The following is an 18,592-nucleotide window of genomic DNA, read 5'->3' on the forward strand; positions in this document are numbered from 1 at the left end:
CACGATGCAGTACATAATAAATAGCATACTACTGCTCTGAAATATATTCAAATTTAATTGTGATAAACAAATTATTTCATTTTACAGATTGCTGTGAAACAAGGAAAATTGTTTAAATAAATAAATAAATAAATAACTGCAGTTGAAACGAATACAATAAGCAGAAAAATTGCGAAACGGGGAAAATGCAAGAGATGGGAAATGAGGAAATTAGCAGAAAAAAATGTAAACGAAAGAAAAACTATTATTAGGCTTAGTATTCCTGCTACCTGAAGACTGAAGTTAAAGACACACTGTGTTATAGTATCTATGCCGAACACAGGTAATGCAATGGATAAAGAAATAAACAGGTCTGATAAAGACAGAAACAATCTGTTGTTGCTTCTTATTCGTGGAGTTCAGAGAACTCTCAATATAATAGAGCGTTATTGAACAAATTCTGACCAACTACTGAAATGAGGCGTGACCAATATAGATATTATATATTGGCTTGGCTTTTCGAGGGCTGGACCCATTATGGATCTGTACATTTAGGAATGGTTTGGTCCTTTGTACACCCTTATATGCGGTGATTGTCCAAGTCCAACAGGTGGTCTGAGTGCCATTTGTGAATCCGACGCAGAGAGGTGGGCCATCCTGCCTCAGCCCTGATAAAGCAGAGTCCCATTTCGCAGATGAGTAGCCTGATAAGTCCAGGGGACCGGAGCCCCAACCTCCTCATGTCACTGTCAGCTGACAGATAGGTATCCTGCACCAGGCCCTAATAGTCAGGTCCCATTTGCACATGAATAGCCTGATAAGCCCCCAAACCCTTCCTATATCAGCATAGGAAACCCGCACTTCCCCCAAGACTTCATCCCAGCCTATTTTAGTTATTGCAAATGATAGTTGAAATGAAGGGGAGGTGGAGTGTTTTGCTAAAATGATAGGGAGTACCCCGAGAAAAACCTTCGTCTGCTTTGTTACCACAAATTTCATTACGACCTAGCAGGGAATCGAACCCGGGTCGTCCAGATGGAAGACTAACATGCTAGCACTTGAGCCACAGACCTGGCAAGTATATTACCAACGTAACACATGACAAAGGAAAGGGACACAACTAAAGAAAATGGCGATTTTCAGTTACACTGAAAAAAGATGCAGAACATTATGATGCACAACTGGAAAAAACGACACATTTCTACTTCCAATATTAACTGATAGAGAACACTCGTATCACTTTTCTGTTTGGCAGGATTTGCACACTGCAAGTATGAAAAGTGTCATTTCTGAGTTCATTAGAGAATGATGGTAATTTTTGTGCGGAATAAACGACATTTTTCAATTGTGATTTTCTTTTATGTGCAGGTGAGTAACTGTTTACATTCTTAATAATCATAAGTAAACAAGTGTAATTTTTAATTGTTCAGATTAAACATAATGTCCTCCTGTTCTTAATATTATTTTTAGTTATGATATTTTTCTTTAATTAAAGTATAATAATAATAATAATAATAATAATAATAATAATAATAATAATAATAATAATAATAATAATAATAATAATACTTTATTGCCAGAAAAAAGATGCATGTTGCTTTTTTTATATAACACTCTAGCACCCCCAGATAGTGTAAATTACATACTCGTGCTTAGGGGGCATTCCACATAATGTTAAAGACATTTTATTAAATAACTGAGTAAAAAAGTAAAAAGAAAAAAAAATAAATAAAAAGAAAGAAAGAAGATGTAGAAAAACACAGATATCACGATAATTCAACTTTAAGGGTCGATTTCTAAAATGAGGTCTCATTCAATTTTTTGAGCCATGACTCGAAACCATGGTCTGGATCAGAGACCACGGCTGGGGTAGGTTTAAAACCATGGCTTCATGTATACAAGATGAAGGCAGTAGATCAGCTGGATGATTATCGAAGGCAGATTTGTGTCCTACGAGCATTAAATCCCCGGATTAGAGTATTGAGGGACAGGAATAATCCTTTCGAAGTATACAACAAAGATAATTTCAGGCGAAGATTTCGGTTTTCAAAGGAATCAACGCAACATTTAGCAAGAATGCTAAATGACAACCTACAGCGAAATGCAAGAGGCGCGGGTTGCCAGTTTTATTACAGCTTCTTGTTGCTTTGAGGTAAATTAGATACAATATTTTATACCTATTAATTATACCTTTATGCCCATAAGACAATACAACTTATTTCTTACTCATTACAGTAGTTTAGGAAATTTTATTTAATACTTTAAGGCCTTCAAGAATATCAAGAAAACATGATTTTGTTTCATTTCAGGTTTTATGCTACTGGGGCTTTCCATGTAGTCACTGCAGACTTCTTTGGTATACATGAAAGTACAGCGTGCAAAATTGTAAAAAGTGTTTCAAGAGCTATAGCAACATTAAAGCCACAATTCATTTATTTCCCAACAAGAGCTCAACTCCCCCAAGTTCAACATCGCTTCTCTCAACTATCAGGGTAAAGACAATTATCAAATTGTTTAGAATACAGTAGCGTGCAAATTAATCCAAACACGACATATTTTTACATTTTCTGTCATTGTTGGCCTCACAGTTGCTCATACCGCATTAATTGACATCTGTAGTACGTGTAATTCCATTGTTGAAGGTCTGTCATTATTTTTTTTATAATATGTGACATTTTGCCTGTCGTTTTGTACTTATAAGCATTTCAGTTGTGTTGAAGAATTAATACTGCAATCCTGTGTACATTGTCATCTTCACAAATAGATACAACTCCACGAAAACGGTCTAAAATTATAACATTTGCAGAGCATTCTTCTATGACACAGAGGCAAATTGCTGCAGAATGTCACATCGGTTTGGCTACTGTTAATTCGATCATAAAACGATACAGGGAGACTGGATCCATCACACCCCAGAGAAAAGGAAACTGTGGCCGGAAAAGGAAGACTTCACCTGCAGATGATCGTTTAATTGTCAGGAAAAGTAAATTAAATCCTAGACTAACTGCTGTCGACTTAACCCGTGAGTTAATGGCTACCACTGGGGCGAATATTCACGTCACAACAGTGCGGCTTTTGGAAGCTGGACGAAGGGCTCGTAAGCCTATTAAGAAGCAACTGCTAACCCCTGTTATGTGCAAAAAATGCTTAATGTGGGCAAAATTACATCAACACTGGACAGTGAATGACTGGAAGAATGTACATTTTTCCGATGAGTCTCATTTCGATGTCTACGGCCACCATGTTTCTCACGTACGGAAAGGATCCGAAAAAGTAACAGCAGCTCATCTCCAACAAGCACCCAAATACTCCCCTAAAGTAATGTTTTGGGGTTGTTTTACACATGAAGGGCCTGGAGCATTAATACCTATCAAGGGAATGATGAATTCTGACAAATATATTCACTTATTGGAAACCAGAATCGTACCCCAGCTGCAAAAATCATTTCCAGATGGCAGAGGTGTGTTCCAACAAGACCTGGCACCATGCCATACATCTCGAAAAACTACAGAATTCTTCAACAAGAAGAATATTCAGGTACTCCCCTGGCCAGGCAACTCACCCGACATCAACCCCATTGAGAACTTGTGGTCAACTTGCAAAAGAAGAATGCAAAAAATGGATTGTTCTACAAAGGAGAAGATGATTTCTGCCCTCATTAGTGTATGGTTTCGCGATGAAGAAATGAAGAATATTTGTGGGAAATTATTGGAATCCATGCCGAATCTTCTCAGAGCTGTTATTAGGAACAAGGGAGACCACATAGATTACTGAGGTATGTCTTAAATCCTTTTTTTTTATCCCGTTTCAGTGTTTTTGCATAAGTAATTACGTTGTTCAGATTAATTTGCATGCTACTGTAGCTATAAATTACTAATAATGAAATGGTTAATTCTAACATCATATCTTATCTTACAGTATATTATTCTATTAAGCTGGAGTACTTATTTATAACGCTACTTTCTATCAATTTACTTTTCAATTTTATTTTCAGAGATAATTTTCCTGGAATTATTGGTGCCATTGATTGCACCCATATCAGAATTTTGGCGCCAAGTAGTCAAGAGGCTCTCATATTTTTTAACAGAAAGCATTTTTATTGAATAATTTCGAGGGAAAAATTGTTAAACCAAAGGTCCTGGGTTCGATACCCGGCTCCGGAACAATTTTTCCCTCGAAATTATTCAAATCAACTTTACAGGGAGTTATACCTGAAATCTTGATTAGCATTTTTATTCTATTAATTGTGAGGTTTGTGAAAACATTCCTACTGGATTAATTTAAATACAAATTAGATAAATTAATAAATTGTAATACATTTTTAATTAATTTAAAAATAAATATAATGTTTCAGGTTATTTGTGACGCTGACATGTGGATCACAAATATAGTTGCAAAATGGCCTGGTTCGACTCATGACAGTCGTATTTTTAGGAATTCAACCATCAAGACGATTCTAGATCAGGGTAGATATAATGGCCATCTTCTTGGAGACAGTGGTTATGCATGTACCAGGTACTTGTTAACACCTGTACTTCGTGAATGCACTGCTGCTGAAGGTAGATATAATGCTGCCCATCGACGAGCTAGAAATGTGGTGGAGAGAGTATTTGGAATATGGAAACGAAGATTTCCTTGTCTGCAGTACACTCTGAGAACGAAAGTCCCTACTAGCCAGCTCACCATTATTGCTACAAGTATACTGCATAATTATGCCATTCACAGAAGAGAACCAGACTTTGACAATGAGCCACTCCCGGATGAAATTGATGTTGTCCCTGTACTGGATGAGAGAGAGAATATGGCTGGAATCAACTGGAGAAACCACATTATCAACACACATTTCGAATAAATTCCTCAATTTCACATCTACTTTTCAAAAAATCACTAACACCATTGTACATATATTTATAGTTTGAGATTACATATCTAATTTTAATGAGTCAAATTTCATAGTAGTAATGCACAACATTAATTCTTAATATAAATACACTGAAATATATACATTTAAGAAGAGCAACTGACAAAACATTATACAGGAAAAACAACTTAACAAAATTAATTTTTAGGAGAATTATTTTATAACAAGCAAAATGGATCAGAACTTTTTTTAGTTTTAACATTTCATAACTGTTATACACTGAGAGGCAAAAAAAGCATTGTTGTCAGAAATTTCATTGTTGACTTAAGATATGAGAAATTAAGTGTTGATTTGTGATATATGAAAGCAAATTCATGTATCATGAACTGATCCTAAGGATAATGTACAGTTTTCAAGTGGCCCGGTCTTTTTGCCTCTCATTGCCAGGTGCATCAATATTGTTCAAGTTTTAACAACCAATAATTGCCAACTTTATGGCTCTTAAATCACAAGTACGGTGCACTAACGATAAAGATGGTTAAAAGTTTGCTTAAGAGCTGTAAACTTTAATTGGTTAATAACAACAATTTATTAAATTGTGTAAATATTGTGTATTATCATTATTTGTGAATGTATCAGTTTTAAGATTAAGTTTATGTACTTTTGAACTATTAATAAATAATACTAATACTAATAACAACAATTACTTTGAATTGAATGAATACAAGCTGGTAGACACAATTGGCAATGATAATTTTGAAGATTAAATGCTGTAGTTGGATTAATTGAATTGACATGAAGGCCAACGTGATTAAATAAAAGTAAGATATCCAAAGAAAAACAACACCAAAAAATGTAGAATTTAGGATTTTTTTATTTGCACTGAAATCCGCCCTTAAAGGTAAAAAATGATTTTATAATTTTCCAATCGCCTTCACATGTACAATCGTCAAACGTCACCTAAGCTGCTAATATTTATATGCCTTCCACTATGTCACTGAACATGTGCATAAATAAAATATTATTTTACTCTGAATTAAACTTATATTTTATTAAAACACGCATTTTCACTTTTACTTCAAAATCTTCGATTAAATGAATGTGAAATACTTTTCCTTTAAGCATGACAAAATTTGAATTGGAACACCCTACTTCATAGAGAGAGACAACCACTATTGCTATAAAAAACCTGTTTCGAGCATAAGTTTGCCTTCCTTGCATCCCCTCCTGTCCGTATAAGAAAACTCAGCTGATTAGTGAACATAACTCAGCTGCTCCACAAAGTTACGTTTCAATGTACAGTATACAAAACTGTATTTTTACTTGAAACTATAATGTAACAGTTTTATGAAATCAATTACATTTATTTAACGTTAAAAATAATTATATTATTATTAGAAGTGCTTGAAAAATTACCTTCAATGATATTTGTACAAGAGGTATGTAGCATACAAAATATTCTAGGCAAGTTGAAAACAAGAATCATTATACACTGCATACAGTACCATTCCACATAGTTTTAGTGAGTAATTAAACTTAATATTAATTTTCTTTGTACTTACATAACATCTCTACCAAACAATCGGCAAATGGAATGGCTAAGATAGTTCAGTTTTATATTCAGCGGGAGAAATCGGTAGGCTGAGAGGTTAAGTTTGATTGCTAGCTAACGCCAGTGACAGTAATCGTAAGTTCGGTACACCCTACAAGCAGATTTAATACCCGTAAACTTTAGTAGTCCTTACAAAACAGCCGAAATTAATCAAGGTCGGTGCACTTGGCCATGAGAGTAGTATGAATGTAACGCAAATAAATCCAAGTTTTTGCCTCTCAGTGTAGTAGCTATAAATTTAACGTAAATAAAACTAAGTCGTGATGTTTCTTAATTCAGTCTTTCTGCAGCAATAATAATTTTAATTTAGCTTTCTCTTTTTTATATATTTTGATGTACCGAAGTACATATGATATTTCTATGCAGATATTCTGCGTCATCACATGATGAAAGAGTGATGGAATGGAGAAAAATTCTCTCCGGCGCCGGGATTTGAACCCGGGTTTTCAGCTCTACGTGCTGATGCTTTATCCACTAAGCCACACCAGATACAATCCCGACGCCGTTTAGAATCGTCTCAGATTAAGCTCCATCTCTTGGGTTCCCTCTAGTGGCCGCCCTCTGCACTACGTCATAGATGTCTATGAACGCAGGACCGAAGTCCATACATGTGTTGAGGTGCACTCAGATGAGTGACTGATTGGCCGGAATCCGACGGTATGGGCGCCGTCTTAAATCACAAAGTGATTTATTACGCATATCATATATATTTTGATGTACCGAAGTACATATGATATTTCCATGCAGATATTCTGCGTCATCACATGATGAAAGAGTGATGGAACGGAGAAAAATTCTCTCCGGCGCCGGATTTGAACCCGGGTTTTCAGCTCTACGTGCTGATGCTTTATCCACTAAGCCACACCGGATACAATCCCGACGCCGTTTAGAATCGTCTCAGATTAAGCTCCATCTCTTGGGTTCCCTCTAGTGGCCACCCTCTTTTCCCAATGTTCATCCTCCGCCATCTCCAAAATTCTTTGGCGAAATTCGTTTTCACTGCTGCATTTTTTCCTTTTATTCCTGAAAGAAGAGAAAATACTCAATGTAAATAAATTATTATTATTATAGGCTGTTGTAACTGTAGTAAATTGTTTTTTTCTTTTTCTAATACTTGCATGCGATTTAATTAATAAAAATCATAATAACATCTTACATATATCTTACAGTACACACATATTCTATTGCATAATATGTGGCTACAAATACTTTTGTTAACAAGCTTCAAACACGAATACTTTATTAATGTTAAAATGCTGTGTTATGTTTACACTTACTTCATAGGTATATCTGACTCTGTTTCCAATGGACTAGTTACTGCAATTGGCTCCTCTGTCTCTTCTATTGCTGGTCCGGGTCCCTCCTACAGTTTAAAATAATTACATTATTTCAGTGGTGCTAACAAAATTATCGTTCATTATTATTAAAATGTATTAAGTGCATACAAAATTGTTATGTAGACGTACCTGAAATGGAATAAAGTCATCATCCATTGTGTCTGCTAGAGAATCAAATTGTCCTTGAAACTTTTCTGCCAGAATGTCTTGTGATTTTTCTGGTAGATGTTTAGCAGGACCTCCCCCAGTTCTTTTGGCATCTTTTCTGGCTTCGTCCATGTCAGCTTTCGTTTTCATTTTTAATCTCTTCCACAAACCTGTACACGTAAAATTTATGCAGTGTAGATGTTATAACTATAATTATGTTATTTTTGTATAGATAAAATACAATATAATATTCAAATAAATACTATTACAAACGACATGAATTTACTTAAATACTTTATTTACATCATGAATAAATAGAATTAAATTCATTTTATATACACAATATGTGTGCGTGTGTATGAACAATTCTCGTATAAAATAATTCAAATTCAATAGCATACCATAGATAGTACTGCCTGAATATTTCAGCTACAATGTAGTGCTATTGGGTATACTGACCTTGTAATTGTATTATTTCTCTCCCTGGCTTTCCTGGGGTCGATGAATTAAATTATTTTTGTATCGACAACCAAGCTTCCCTTTTCTTCGTTATTATTTCATTATTGTATCCTTTATCTACTAAAATAGGATATTTTCGGCATATTTCTGCCAATACCAGCTTATCTTCCTTTCGAAACTTCGACATGATTGTATATCTGAAAATAGAACCATAATTCATTTAGTTTTAATTGATATTTTGTTGTCACATTAATCCATTTAAATTTAGATTATTAATTAAACGCACATTTTTCTGTAAATTAGTAAATATAACAATAACTTACCTCGGAACAAAAAATTACTGCAATCATCCAATACAAATATTAATTCCGTTGCTCATTTTTTTCTAATGTCGACTGTCAATCATGAATAAAGATCGATTCTTTGCTGCGTTGCCATATACAAAAATCATGAACCGCGGTTTGTTCTCAAGCCGCGTCTCGACATCGTTTTAGAAATCCACAAGGATTCAGACCTCGATCGTGGTTTAAAAGCCGTGGTCTAGACCTCGTTTTAGAAATCGACCCTAAATGTTCTCTTTAAACAGCAATATTTAATCGATTTTTTAAAAATAAGGAGCATTAGCAAATTGTATGTTTGGGAATTTAGCTATTATCTTGTTACATAAAGCACTGGACTGAAGTTGCTACTGTGATTATATGCTACAGTTGTGATACATTTAGGTTCTGTCAAGTGTATGTTGTGTGATCTTTTGGTTTTATTATGTGAACATAAATTAAATATATTTCGGTTTTTATGTACGAAATTCAATAAGACATTGTTATTAATTTGTTGGAAATCAAATACTAGTCATAGATGTACATTTTTAACTGTCACGTTTTGGGTTGTGACACTATTCCATAATGAAGATTTTCCGTAAATAAATTTTCAGGGCTTTATTTTAAGTTGTGACAATTTCCTCGATAGTGTTGAACTAATTTTGAGTTAATATTCCGGTTGAATGAGGTCACATTACACTTAAAGTTGACAGTGAGTTTTTCCAAACTTAATTATGAATAAGGATATTATTCCAGGTAGAACAATGATGTATATAGGGAAATTTACGGTGCAAATAGCTCTGTCTGGAATTATCTTCAGAACAGGAACAAACTATATAGAGGAACTGGAAAGTATGAAAAACAAAGAAACAAATAACTTCTGTGAGGATAGGAGAGTAGGAGAGAAATTAAATGGAGACGAGACTGAAGAAACTTTATGTAATGAAGAGGGAAGGCTGTAAAATGAAGAAACCCATAATGAGAATGAAGAAGGCAATTTCAAATTTGAGAATATCATATATGCTAATCATTATTATTTGAACGACTCTAGATAGAAGGGACAAACCTAAGATGTAGTGAAGAAAAGAAAATGTGATGATAAAGTGTGGAAAACAGTCAAAACGCATGCTGAAGCTAACTACAATTAGATTACTTTGTGTTAAGGTAAAAAAAAAAAGTAGAATGTTACGAATTTTCGGTTGAGAGTTCGTTTCAGGAAGATAAAGATGATTCTATTGCTGGCTCTGATTTCAACTATTTGTCGCAGGCTACTTCGTATTTCACATTACCTGAATCATGAAGTGAGTCAGATTCTGTTCACTCTACACCTGGAAAAGGCGGACAGGATTCTGAGTGTAACAATGGAAGGGATCAGTTGAAAAGGAGAAAATAATGACTTGGAAAACAGACGGAATGGGGAGGAAAAAAAAGAAGAAATTCTACGAAATTCTGGAAAAAGCACACACCTTATCATCTTAAGGCTAAAATAATTTTCCAGAACGAAAGATCCAGACACCTTGTGGGGAAAAAAGTCGATTTCAGTGTTCTCAAAAAATACCTGATGATCAGAAAAAAAGTTATAATTAAAAAATACTGGGGACTTGAACACCATAGTGTTCTTTTGCAAAACATCTTACGAACAAGAAAGTAATAGTAAACAATAAAAGTCAAGTCTCAGCAACAAAAAGTGTCATGCAAATTGAAGCAGTTTGATAAATTATCTGTAAGCACTTCTATTAAAATGAAATGAAAGAATTAAATTCATTTTCCTATATTCTTGTAACCAACACAAACAACAATAACATTAACAAAGATAATAATTATTACATCAATATTTTTTTACCATTATTTGGCACTGTTATTACCATTATTATAATATTGACATCACAATATGAAATATATTTAGTTTTCATATTATAGAAAAATGACACAACTGTGCCTTCCATGACAACAACACTTGAAAAAATATAGCATAAAATACTCTCTAAATGTCAACAACTATATTTTTGACGATAATGGTATCTTTTTTATTTTTAATACTAGCATAATATTGCTTATATTTATATGTTTTCAGTTTTTTTTTTTTTTTTGTTCTCTTGAAAAATTACGTTGTGTCACTTTACTATGTCATGTGCAATACAAATGCATGCTAGAGCTGTAATCCCCATTTTCATTGTGATTGTTGCAAAGAATATTAATGTGCATTTATAAGTTACGGAAATTGAACTTTCTGCAGATATCATTTAAGATGATTTTATATCGTGAGAAATTTCTTTCAGTATCACATGACGTTATTGGTGCATGAGAATAATATAAGATATTCCTATTGTCTGACATTTCTTTGTGTTTCATCAGGCTATTGCGAATGTCATTCACTACTGAAAACCCACTATTTTTACTATGTACTTTCGTAGAAATTCCCTAAATTGCTACAAGTTTTTTTATAAATTGGGACTAACCATCATGGTACACAAATCCATACTAAACTTGGAGTTAATATCTTGATAATTTTCAGATTTTGATGGTACTGGTTCTTTTGGGTTAACTTCAACACATTTTCTATGCCATTTGGTATTTCAAAGCCTTTCAATGCACCGTTTTTGTCACTGTTTATTTTACACAATTTATATGTAATGTTATCTATATAAGCAGTGAAAATATCAGTTCAATATCCCTCAACTATGTCCTCCAAATTATATGCTTGAGCATCTTACGTAAGGCATTTTACCTTTGCAATGAATCTACAATCGGCCACAAAGATATAGTTAGACCTACTTAAATAATAAGACTAGTAAGAGAACAGCACTGATTGATAACAGTATTCACTATGACTGTGTCCCAGCTTCGACTCACTAGAGTGAGAGGGTAGAGAATGCATAACTAATTTTGTACACGAATGCACCTATACCTGCACTGTGACGTCACAAGTACTTTGAATTACGCAACTTCATTCTAACTTAAAGGTGGCTGAATTACGAAGTCTAGCTATTATAATAAGGGACAAAGATTTAAATATGGTATGCATATGTAGGATGACTGGAGTAATGCAGATGCCTCCAAATTTTATGGACATGGAAGTACAATGGTAGTAAAAGATGAAAGAGAATGGCCAGATGTGTTGAAAGCTATGGAAAATATTGAAATACAACAAAATTATTGGGCATGAAAAAACATTCGAAACATTCGAGAATGGTGGGAAAAAGGGGAAGCGAAGGGGAGAGAAGATGAAGTGCCAGAATGAGAGCAAAGGAGAAAGGGTGTGTTAGTTTCGAAAACTTTATATTAGTATTACATACTAAACATTACTCAGAATTAAAAGTAGAAAATGTTTTAAAATTCATGAGCAAAATTATATCCCATATAAAAATACTCTCTTAATTTCAACTAAGTGTATTCACTGATTGGCAAGTGAAACAACAGAGAAATATTTGTATAAACAAGTAAATTAATATAAAATATCATCTTTAAACACATTCAGTAGTTCAGCTTTTAAGTGAAATTTAAGAGTTCCAACACAATTTCTAAATGAACTTTATTGCCAGAGACCAGAAGTTTAGGCATTATGAATAATTAAAATAGGCAGGCAAAACGGCATCATAAACAGTTAATATAGGCAGGCAAAAAGGCATTATAAATAGCTAAAATACGCAATAAAAGGCAATTACAAAAACCTTGCACTAGACCCACAACCTTGCACTTTCCACACAGGAATTTTGGCAGCAAAGAAATCATCTTCCCAGTAGCCTTGGAAAGTGCATTTTTGTGTTTCGTTGTACTGATATGTTGCGATACGAAATACTTAGCTAGCTACAACAACGTCACAATGAAAACTGAAAGAAAAATAACCATTAAAAATAATGTTAGACCCGCACTCATTGTTGGCTTGTCAAATAAACACAAGCAATAATTAAAATGCTTACTGTTATACATTTTTGCACAGCAGCACTCATTGTTGCAAAGAGAATATGAACTGACTGAAAGACAATAATATACATTCAGTGAAGTCACTTTCATTGTAGTGGTTATAGAAATAAATTAAAATATACCTGTAGGCAATTTTTAATAATAAATTAATAAATAATAGATACAATAATCAAATAAAGGCAAAAAAAGCATTTATTTTGTAAATTAGGCATTTACATTAAAAAAAAAAAAAGGCAGAAAAGGGCAACATAAAACTGTGATGTTTCAATCACAAAGGTATAATTCGTACAGATTTACTTTCAAAATGAAGATAGATTTAACACATTTAAAAAGGCATTCTGCCAAAGTTCCGGTCTCTGTTTATTACTTAACAAGACTTAAACCAAAACTTCCACAGTGTTTTGCAGTTGCTAAATGAATGAATTTTAGGTTTTTACATTTGTAATCGAGGAAGGGAACCTAGTACAATTTGAATACACCAATCACCGTGTGGCTAGTACTGGGTAGCTTAGTCTAATGTGGTCCGGTTGCACACTGGCTATTTTAAACATAGCAATGGTATGCATATCAGCAAAGTGATGTGCTGAGTTGATGCTGCTAATATGTTAAGTACTGGCCCAATGTTACCAAGAACATGCTGAAGTTTTCTTCTGTTCGTTTCTATACTGCCTCGCGATTATAATGTGCTAGCACCCTGATTTTGGTGTCAAATGAAAAACCTCGTCTAGATCCGTCAATATGTATTTCACGTAAAATCCACACTAGTGATACCACATGCTGTCATTCCACTGCTTGGTTTCAGATGTGCAAGGATGCACTCGTGTTTCATCATCGATTATGATAGCTTCCAAGAGACGTTTCCTTCTTCATTAAAGTGCTGTAGGTGTATTAAAAGAAATGGAAAAACGAACATCTTTGCGTTGTGTTAAACATTTTGGCACCCAACTTACACATATACTGAAATAATGGAGCTCCTCATGAATGTTATGAATAATGCTATATGAAAAGTCTACATCCATAGCCATGGCTCACATCATTCATTATCAGTCCTCCTGAATCAATTCTTCAATCCTGGCTGTATTTACAGCATTAGTTGCAGTGACTTGTTTGCCACTGTAATTCTCATTGTTGATATCTCTTCATCTGCACTATTCTCTCACATGTTGCACATTTATTGCTTGTTCGCCATAAACCACCTTTACCACTTATGTATTTCAATGGGAGACCCATGTTTAGTGCTTCCACCAAGTAATGTCCATGACCGAAATGTCCATTTGACTTAATGTCCACAGTGATAAAATATCCATGGAATGAAAATGTCTGTGTACAGAATGTCCATAAATTTGGTGGCAATATGTCCATGCCAAGAAAATAAACAACAAAACAATACCAACAAAATTGATTTAAGCAAACTTTATTGTTGTTCATACAAAAATGTTATACACTTTCTAAAACACATTTACATTCTAGGCTCTGAGGATGGTGTCAAGTAACACCGAAACAGCTGTAAGCCACACATGCTTACATAATTAACACGAGTAAGATCGCCATTTAACCAACTATTTCTAACCAATTATCTATATTTTTCTATGATCTTTTTTTTTGGTCACGTTTTCAATCATATTCTTCATCGCCATCGAGTCCGAACCTCACTACTGCTCGAGTTCTAATACAGTTTGAATTAAAATCGTAAGTTGAAAGAGTTATCTTGTTCGGAAATTTATATCCTTAATTGCTTTTAGTGGTGATCTTGTATGCTTGTATACTGCATTCTGTAAACTATGGAATTTTTAGACTCCATTTTAAGTGTGTTCTGAGCACTCAATTGGGTTCAGATACCAGATGATAACTAGTAGTTATTCTTCCTTTGTTCACATTTTACCTGTTTCTCTAATACTAAATTACTATCCAATATAGTGTAGGGGACCAACACTCGACAGGCATACATTGCGGGCTTCCTTGATGTTGTGGTGAGCACAACACAGGGCCACCAATGATACAACAGAGGACAGCTGATGACAGGGGACAAAAGCACCCAGTCCATGGACGAAAAATAAATGTCTGTCATGCCAGGAATCAAGGCACATAACACTTGGATGGGAAGCACATATATGCTATTCACAAAGTTAAGGCAGTTGCTAGTAGTTTCTGAAAGTTAAAATAAATTCATTGTTCGACTCTTCTTGAAATTCTCTATTTCACTAAGAACCAATTTACTCTATACTTATTTTTCCAACGATATTTTCAAATTAGGTAAATGTTTACTTCTCTCATCACCTTGAATAGTGTGTGTGCTGTGCTGAAGAATACACATCATAATGCCATTTGATATACTTTTTTCCATTCTTATGCATACAAGACATCGCACCTATCCTCCATGCTCATGGAAAAAAAAAGATGATGGCTATTTGGCATCAAATTCTGTTTACCACACCTGGAGCCAGTTATTGCACTCAATCTGCACAGCACTTTCCTATCGCTGACTTGCTGTGTTTATTTCTCTGCTGATAGCAGCTACTGAAGTGTCATGCAATGCAGCACACATACGTGTATAGGACTCTGCACAGTGTGCGTGTTTCTCATATTGTTTGCAATGGCTGATCTGGAGTGTATATTTGGGATTTTTTGTTTTGGTATAACAAATTTCTTTCATGGGATACAGTGGTTTATACAATATTATGTTATCTAAAATTTCCACAAAAAACTGCTACATTTTTAGTGTACTTGTAAAAATTAATGAAATATGGTTAGAACAGCAATCTGTTGTTTCTGTACAATATGTAATCAATATATATACAAAGGAATATACAATATTTAACAATAGGAATAGTTGTTATACAAGATTTATAAGGGTAATGCAAATTATGTAACCAGTATTACGCTTCCTTAGAGTGACTCAATTGAGTAAACCCTCCCTCACTGAGAACATAGTGATGTAGCCTTCAAACGCAAGAGTTTATACGTCTCAAAACCCTCGACTAATTGCAAATGCACATACTAAAAAGAATGCACTTTCAAAAACAGGAAATTTTTCACTTCCCAGGGGTGGAATGGAACTTAAACTACAGCTCTGTATCGTATATTGGACAGAAGTGATCTAACTGTGCATTCTGTCCCTTGGTCACTGCAGTAGGGCTCCCAGACTTCCTAATAGTGGGAAATAATTATACGTGTTAATCTTTTCGTGTAATTTGCAAGAAAACCATCCCTTTTATTGAAAAACTGCAATGGGATAAATTATTTCTTATTGGTTTCTCTAATTATAAAAGTAAAAATCAGAATCGTAAAATACTTATCGAGTAAATCAGTGAAATTTTTTTTTCTGACTATTACACTCTTACTACGTCATACTACTTTTGACCAATAAAACGGTACGAAAGGACGTATTTCAACCAATCATGGCTGCTTATCGCACAATTTTATCGCGTCCCTAGCATTTGTTTAATTTTATCGCGTCCCTAGCATTTGTTTCTTTGTTTGCCAACATTTGAAACTGCGCTGGTCTGGACGTCAAAAAAATATATACCGGTATATATAAAATTACAAACCACTCCAGTCGATGCACAGCAGTTTCAAATATGACTCGCATTGGCATTCAAGAACAAGAATTAATAAAAATCACTGATCATACCTATGCATCTTCTGAAATCCTATTTACAAATAAATGAAGAGCACCATTCGGAAATCCTGAATAGATTGAATACACCATGTAGGCCTAAATCAACGAGTTCCACTTCTATTATGCACACGTCCAATATAACATCAATTGAACCACCAACCTCATTCAAATTTGAAAATTGTACATTCAATAATTATTCCTTTTAAAATTATTCATGTTTATTTTTTATGTCATCGTCGTTAATTAAAACTTTTCTAACACTTGTGTATATTATTTAGGTTATGTTATAGCTTCTGCTATATGATATTATGGATAGTTACGTATCAGAGATTGTTTAATACTGAGATTTATTGAAAATCATCTGTCAAGTGACGTTGATTACTGGGATCCGGATGATTGAAGTGGAATGCAAATCTATACTAATAATAAATCTGTAGCCGAAATTTTTCTGGTAATTTTCGGTTTTCCAAAAATAATTGGTCCTAACATATATAATTAACCACCCTGAAACCGAAAATAGCTTTTTTGAAATTTTTGTTTGTATGTATGTATGTATGTATGTATGTATGTATGTATGTATGTATGTCTGTCTGTCTGTCTGTCTGTCTGTCTGTCTGTCTGTCTGTCTGTCTGTCTGTTACCTTTTCACGCGATAATGGCTGAACGGATTTCGATGAAAATTGGAATATAAATTAAGTTCGTCGTAACTTAGATTATAGGCTATATGGCATTCAAAATACATTATTTAAAAGGGGGGTTATAAGGGGGCCTGAATTAAATAAATCTAAATATCTCGCTTATTATTGATTTTTATGAAAAATGTTACATAATAAAAATTGCTTTAAAATCATTTCCGATAAGTTTTATTCTTTGAAACATTTTGATAGGACTGATATTTAATGAGATAAATGAGTTTTAAAATTAAAATAACTGCCATCTAAGGCCGTGTAATGAATTAAAAAACAAATGACTTCATCTATAAGGGGCCTTGGACAGCAACACTCGAAAGCTATGAAAGATAGCCTACAGATAATGTTTCTGCGTTTCTATGAAGTAATATCAGAAGCTTAATTAACCGATTTGTATAATTAATTATTAATTCACCATTGGAAAGTGTAGTTTCTCTGGATGGACATAATGCTATAATGTTATCACAGTAACTCCTGAGTGAATCGAGGACAGGTAAGATTAAAATAGATTCTTATGCACAGAAAACTTGATAGACTATTCTGTATATTCGTTTCCTGTATTTCCTAAACTAATTTTTATGACCAAATGAGTGGTCTCTGGATCAAAATGATCGCATTTTAATTTTTTAATTAAATTTAAATTAAGTAACATAATAAACGATTTATCCTTCTATCAAACACGAATGTTCCCTGGATCAAATGTCCTATTTTAATTATATAATTACTTTATATTTATTTCTAACGGGTGCAGCGGAGCGCACGGGTACGGCTAGTGTTTTAATAAAAACGAAACTGAATCAACAAAGCCTTCTTGACTAGTAACCGTCTACAGAGTTCAATGAAGATTCCATAGTTGGCACAACTGCCATCTAGTGTAATGGTGCAATAATACATTTGAAGACAGGTTTATTTTCGTAAGTCAATTAATATTTTATTGTACTGGAGTACTTTGTTACTTATAATCTTTATATACTTTCTTCTAATCATGTAATAGTCAATTAAATCCCACTCGAGTTTTGATTTTCTCTAGATAAATCAAAACCTCTAGTGGGATTACTGTTGATAAAAGTATACATTTGGGACTAATATGGTATTAGAATCTTTTGTTGTACTCTATGCAAGGAATAAGCTTTTAAAATCTCCACATCTATATCCTTCCTACCCTATATATCGTATTTAACACCCTCAAAAGTAATACTATATTTCGTTATTTGCTTATTAAAGAGTAGTGAAAACTGTCATTTTATATAATACCGATTTCTGAAAAACTGTAGCCCGATATGAAACAACAAATGTCAGTTTGAAAAATCCTATGTCGTAGGAAGCTAGAAAATACGAATATTTTCAGTCAGCAGAAATCGTGTGTACAAATGTCAAGTTTTATCAAACAAACTACTACTATTCATCATCATCATTTAATATAACTGCTGATATTATTTCAAAGGTTATGAGGTGCACATACTAAGCAGTAGTAACTGACTCAATATTTCTGGAACAGGTTTTTTGTGTTAATGTAAACAATGACGAACTACTAAAATAAATTTATGAATTTTCATGCAGTGATATGGAAACAATTTCCTTTCTTGGTACTATCTGTTTCTGCAGTGACAGGAAACACAGCAAACTAAACATTTCTCACACTGTCACT

The 18,592-nt window shown here is 33.8% G+C and overlaps 2 protein-coding genes across 4 annotated transcripts in view; both read right to left on the bottom strand.

The window, feature by feature from the left end:
• LOC138707582 (ubiquitin carboxyl-terminal hydrolase MINDY-2-like) overlaps positions 1 to 18,592 on the bottom strand; it is a 74,998-nt gene that overhangs the window by 7,160 nt on the left and 49,246 nt on the right. The gene's annotated exons all lie outside the window — the stretch shown is intronic.
• On the bottom strand, positions 2 to 18,583 carry LOC138707584 (uncharacterized). Its single transcript, XM_069837189.1, has 4 exons — positions 8,396 to 18,583; positions 7,919 to 8,106; positions 7,730 to 7,815; positions 2 to 7,475 (listed from the first exon to the last, which is right to left on the bottom strand). Exons 2-4 carry the CDS (start codon positions 8,084 to 8,086, stop codon positions 7,355 to 7,357), a joined length of 375 nt encoding a protein of 124 aa, XP_069693290.1. The 5' UTR covers positions 8,087 to 8,106; positions 8,396 to 18,583; the 3' UTR covers positions 2 to 7,354.

This window comes from Periplaneta americana, chromosome 10 (genome assembly GCF_040183065.1).
Source record: "Periplaneta americana isolate PAMFEO1 chromosome 10, P.americana_PAMFEO1_priV1, whole genome shotgun sequence".
Lineage (NCBI taxonomy): Eukaryota > Metazoa > Arthropoda > Insecta > Blattodea > Blattidae > Periplaneta > Periplaneta americana.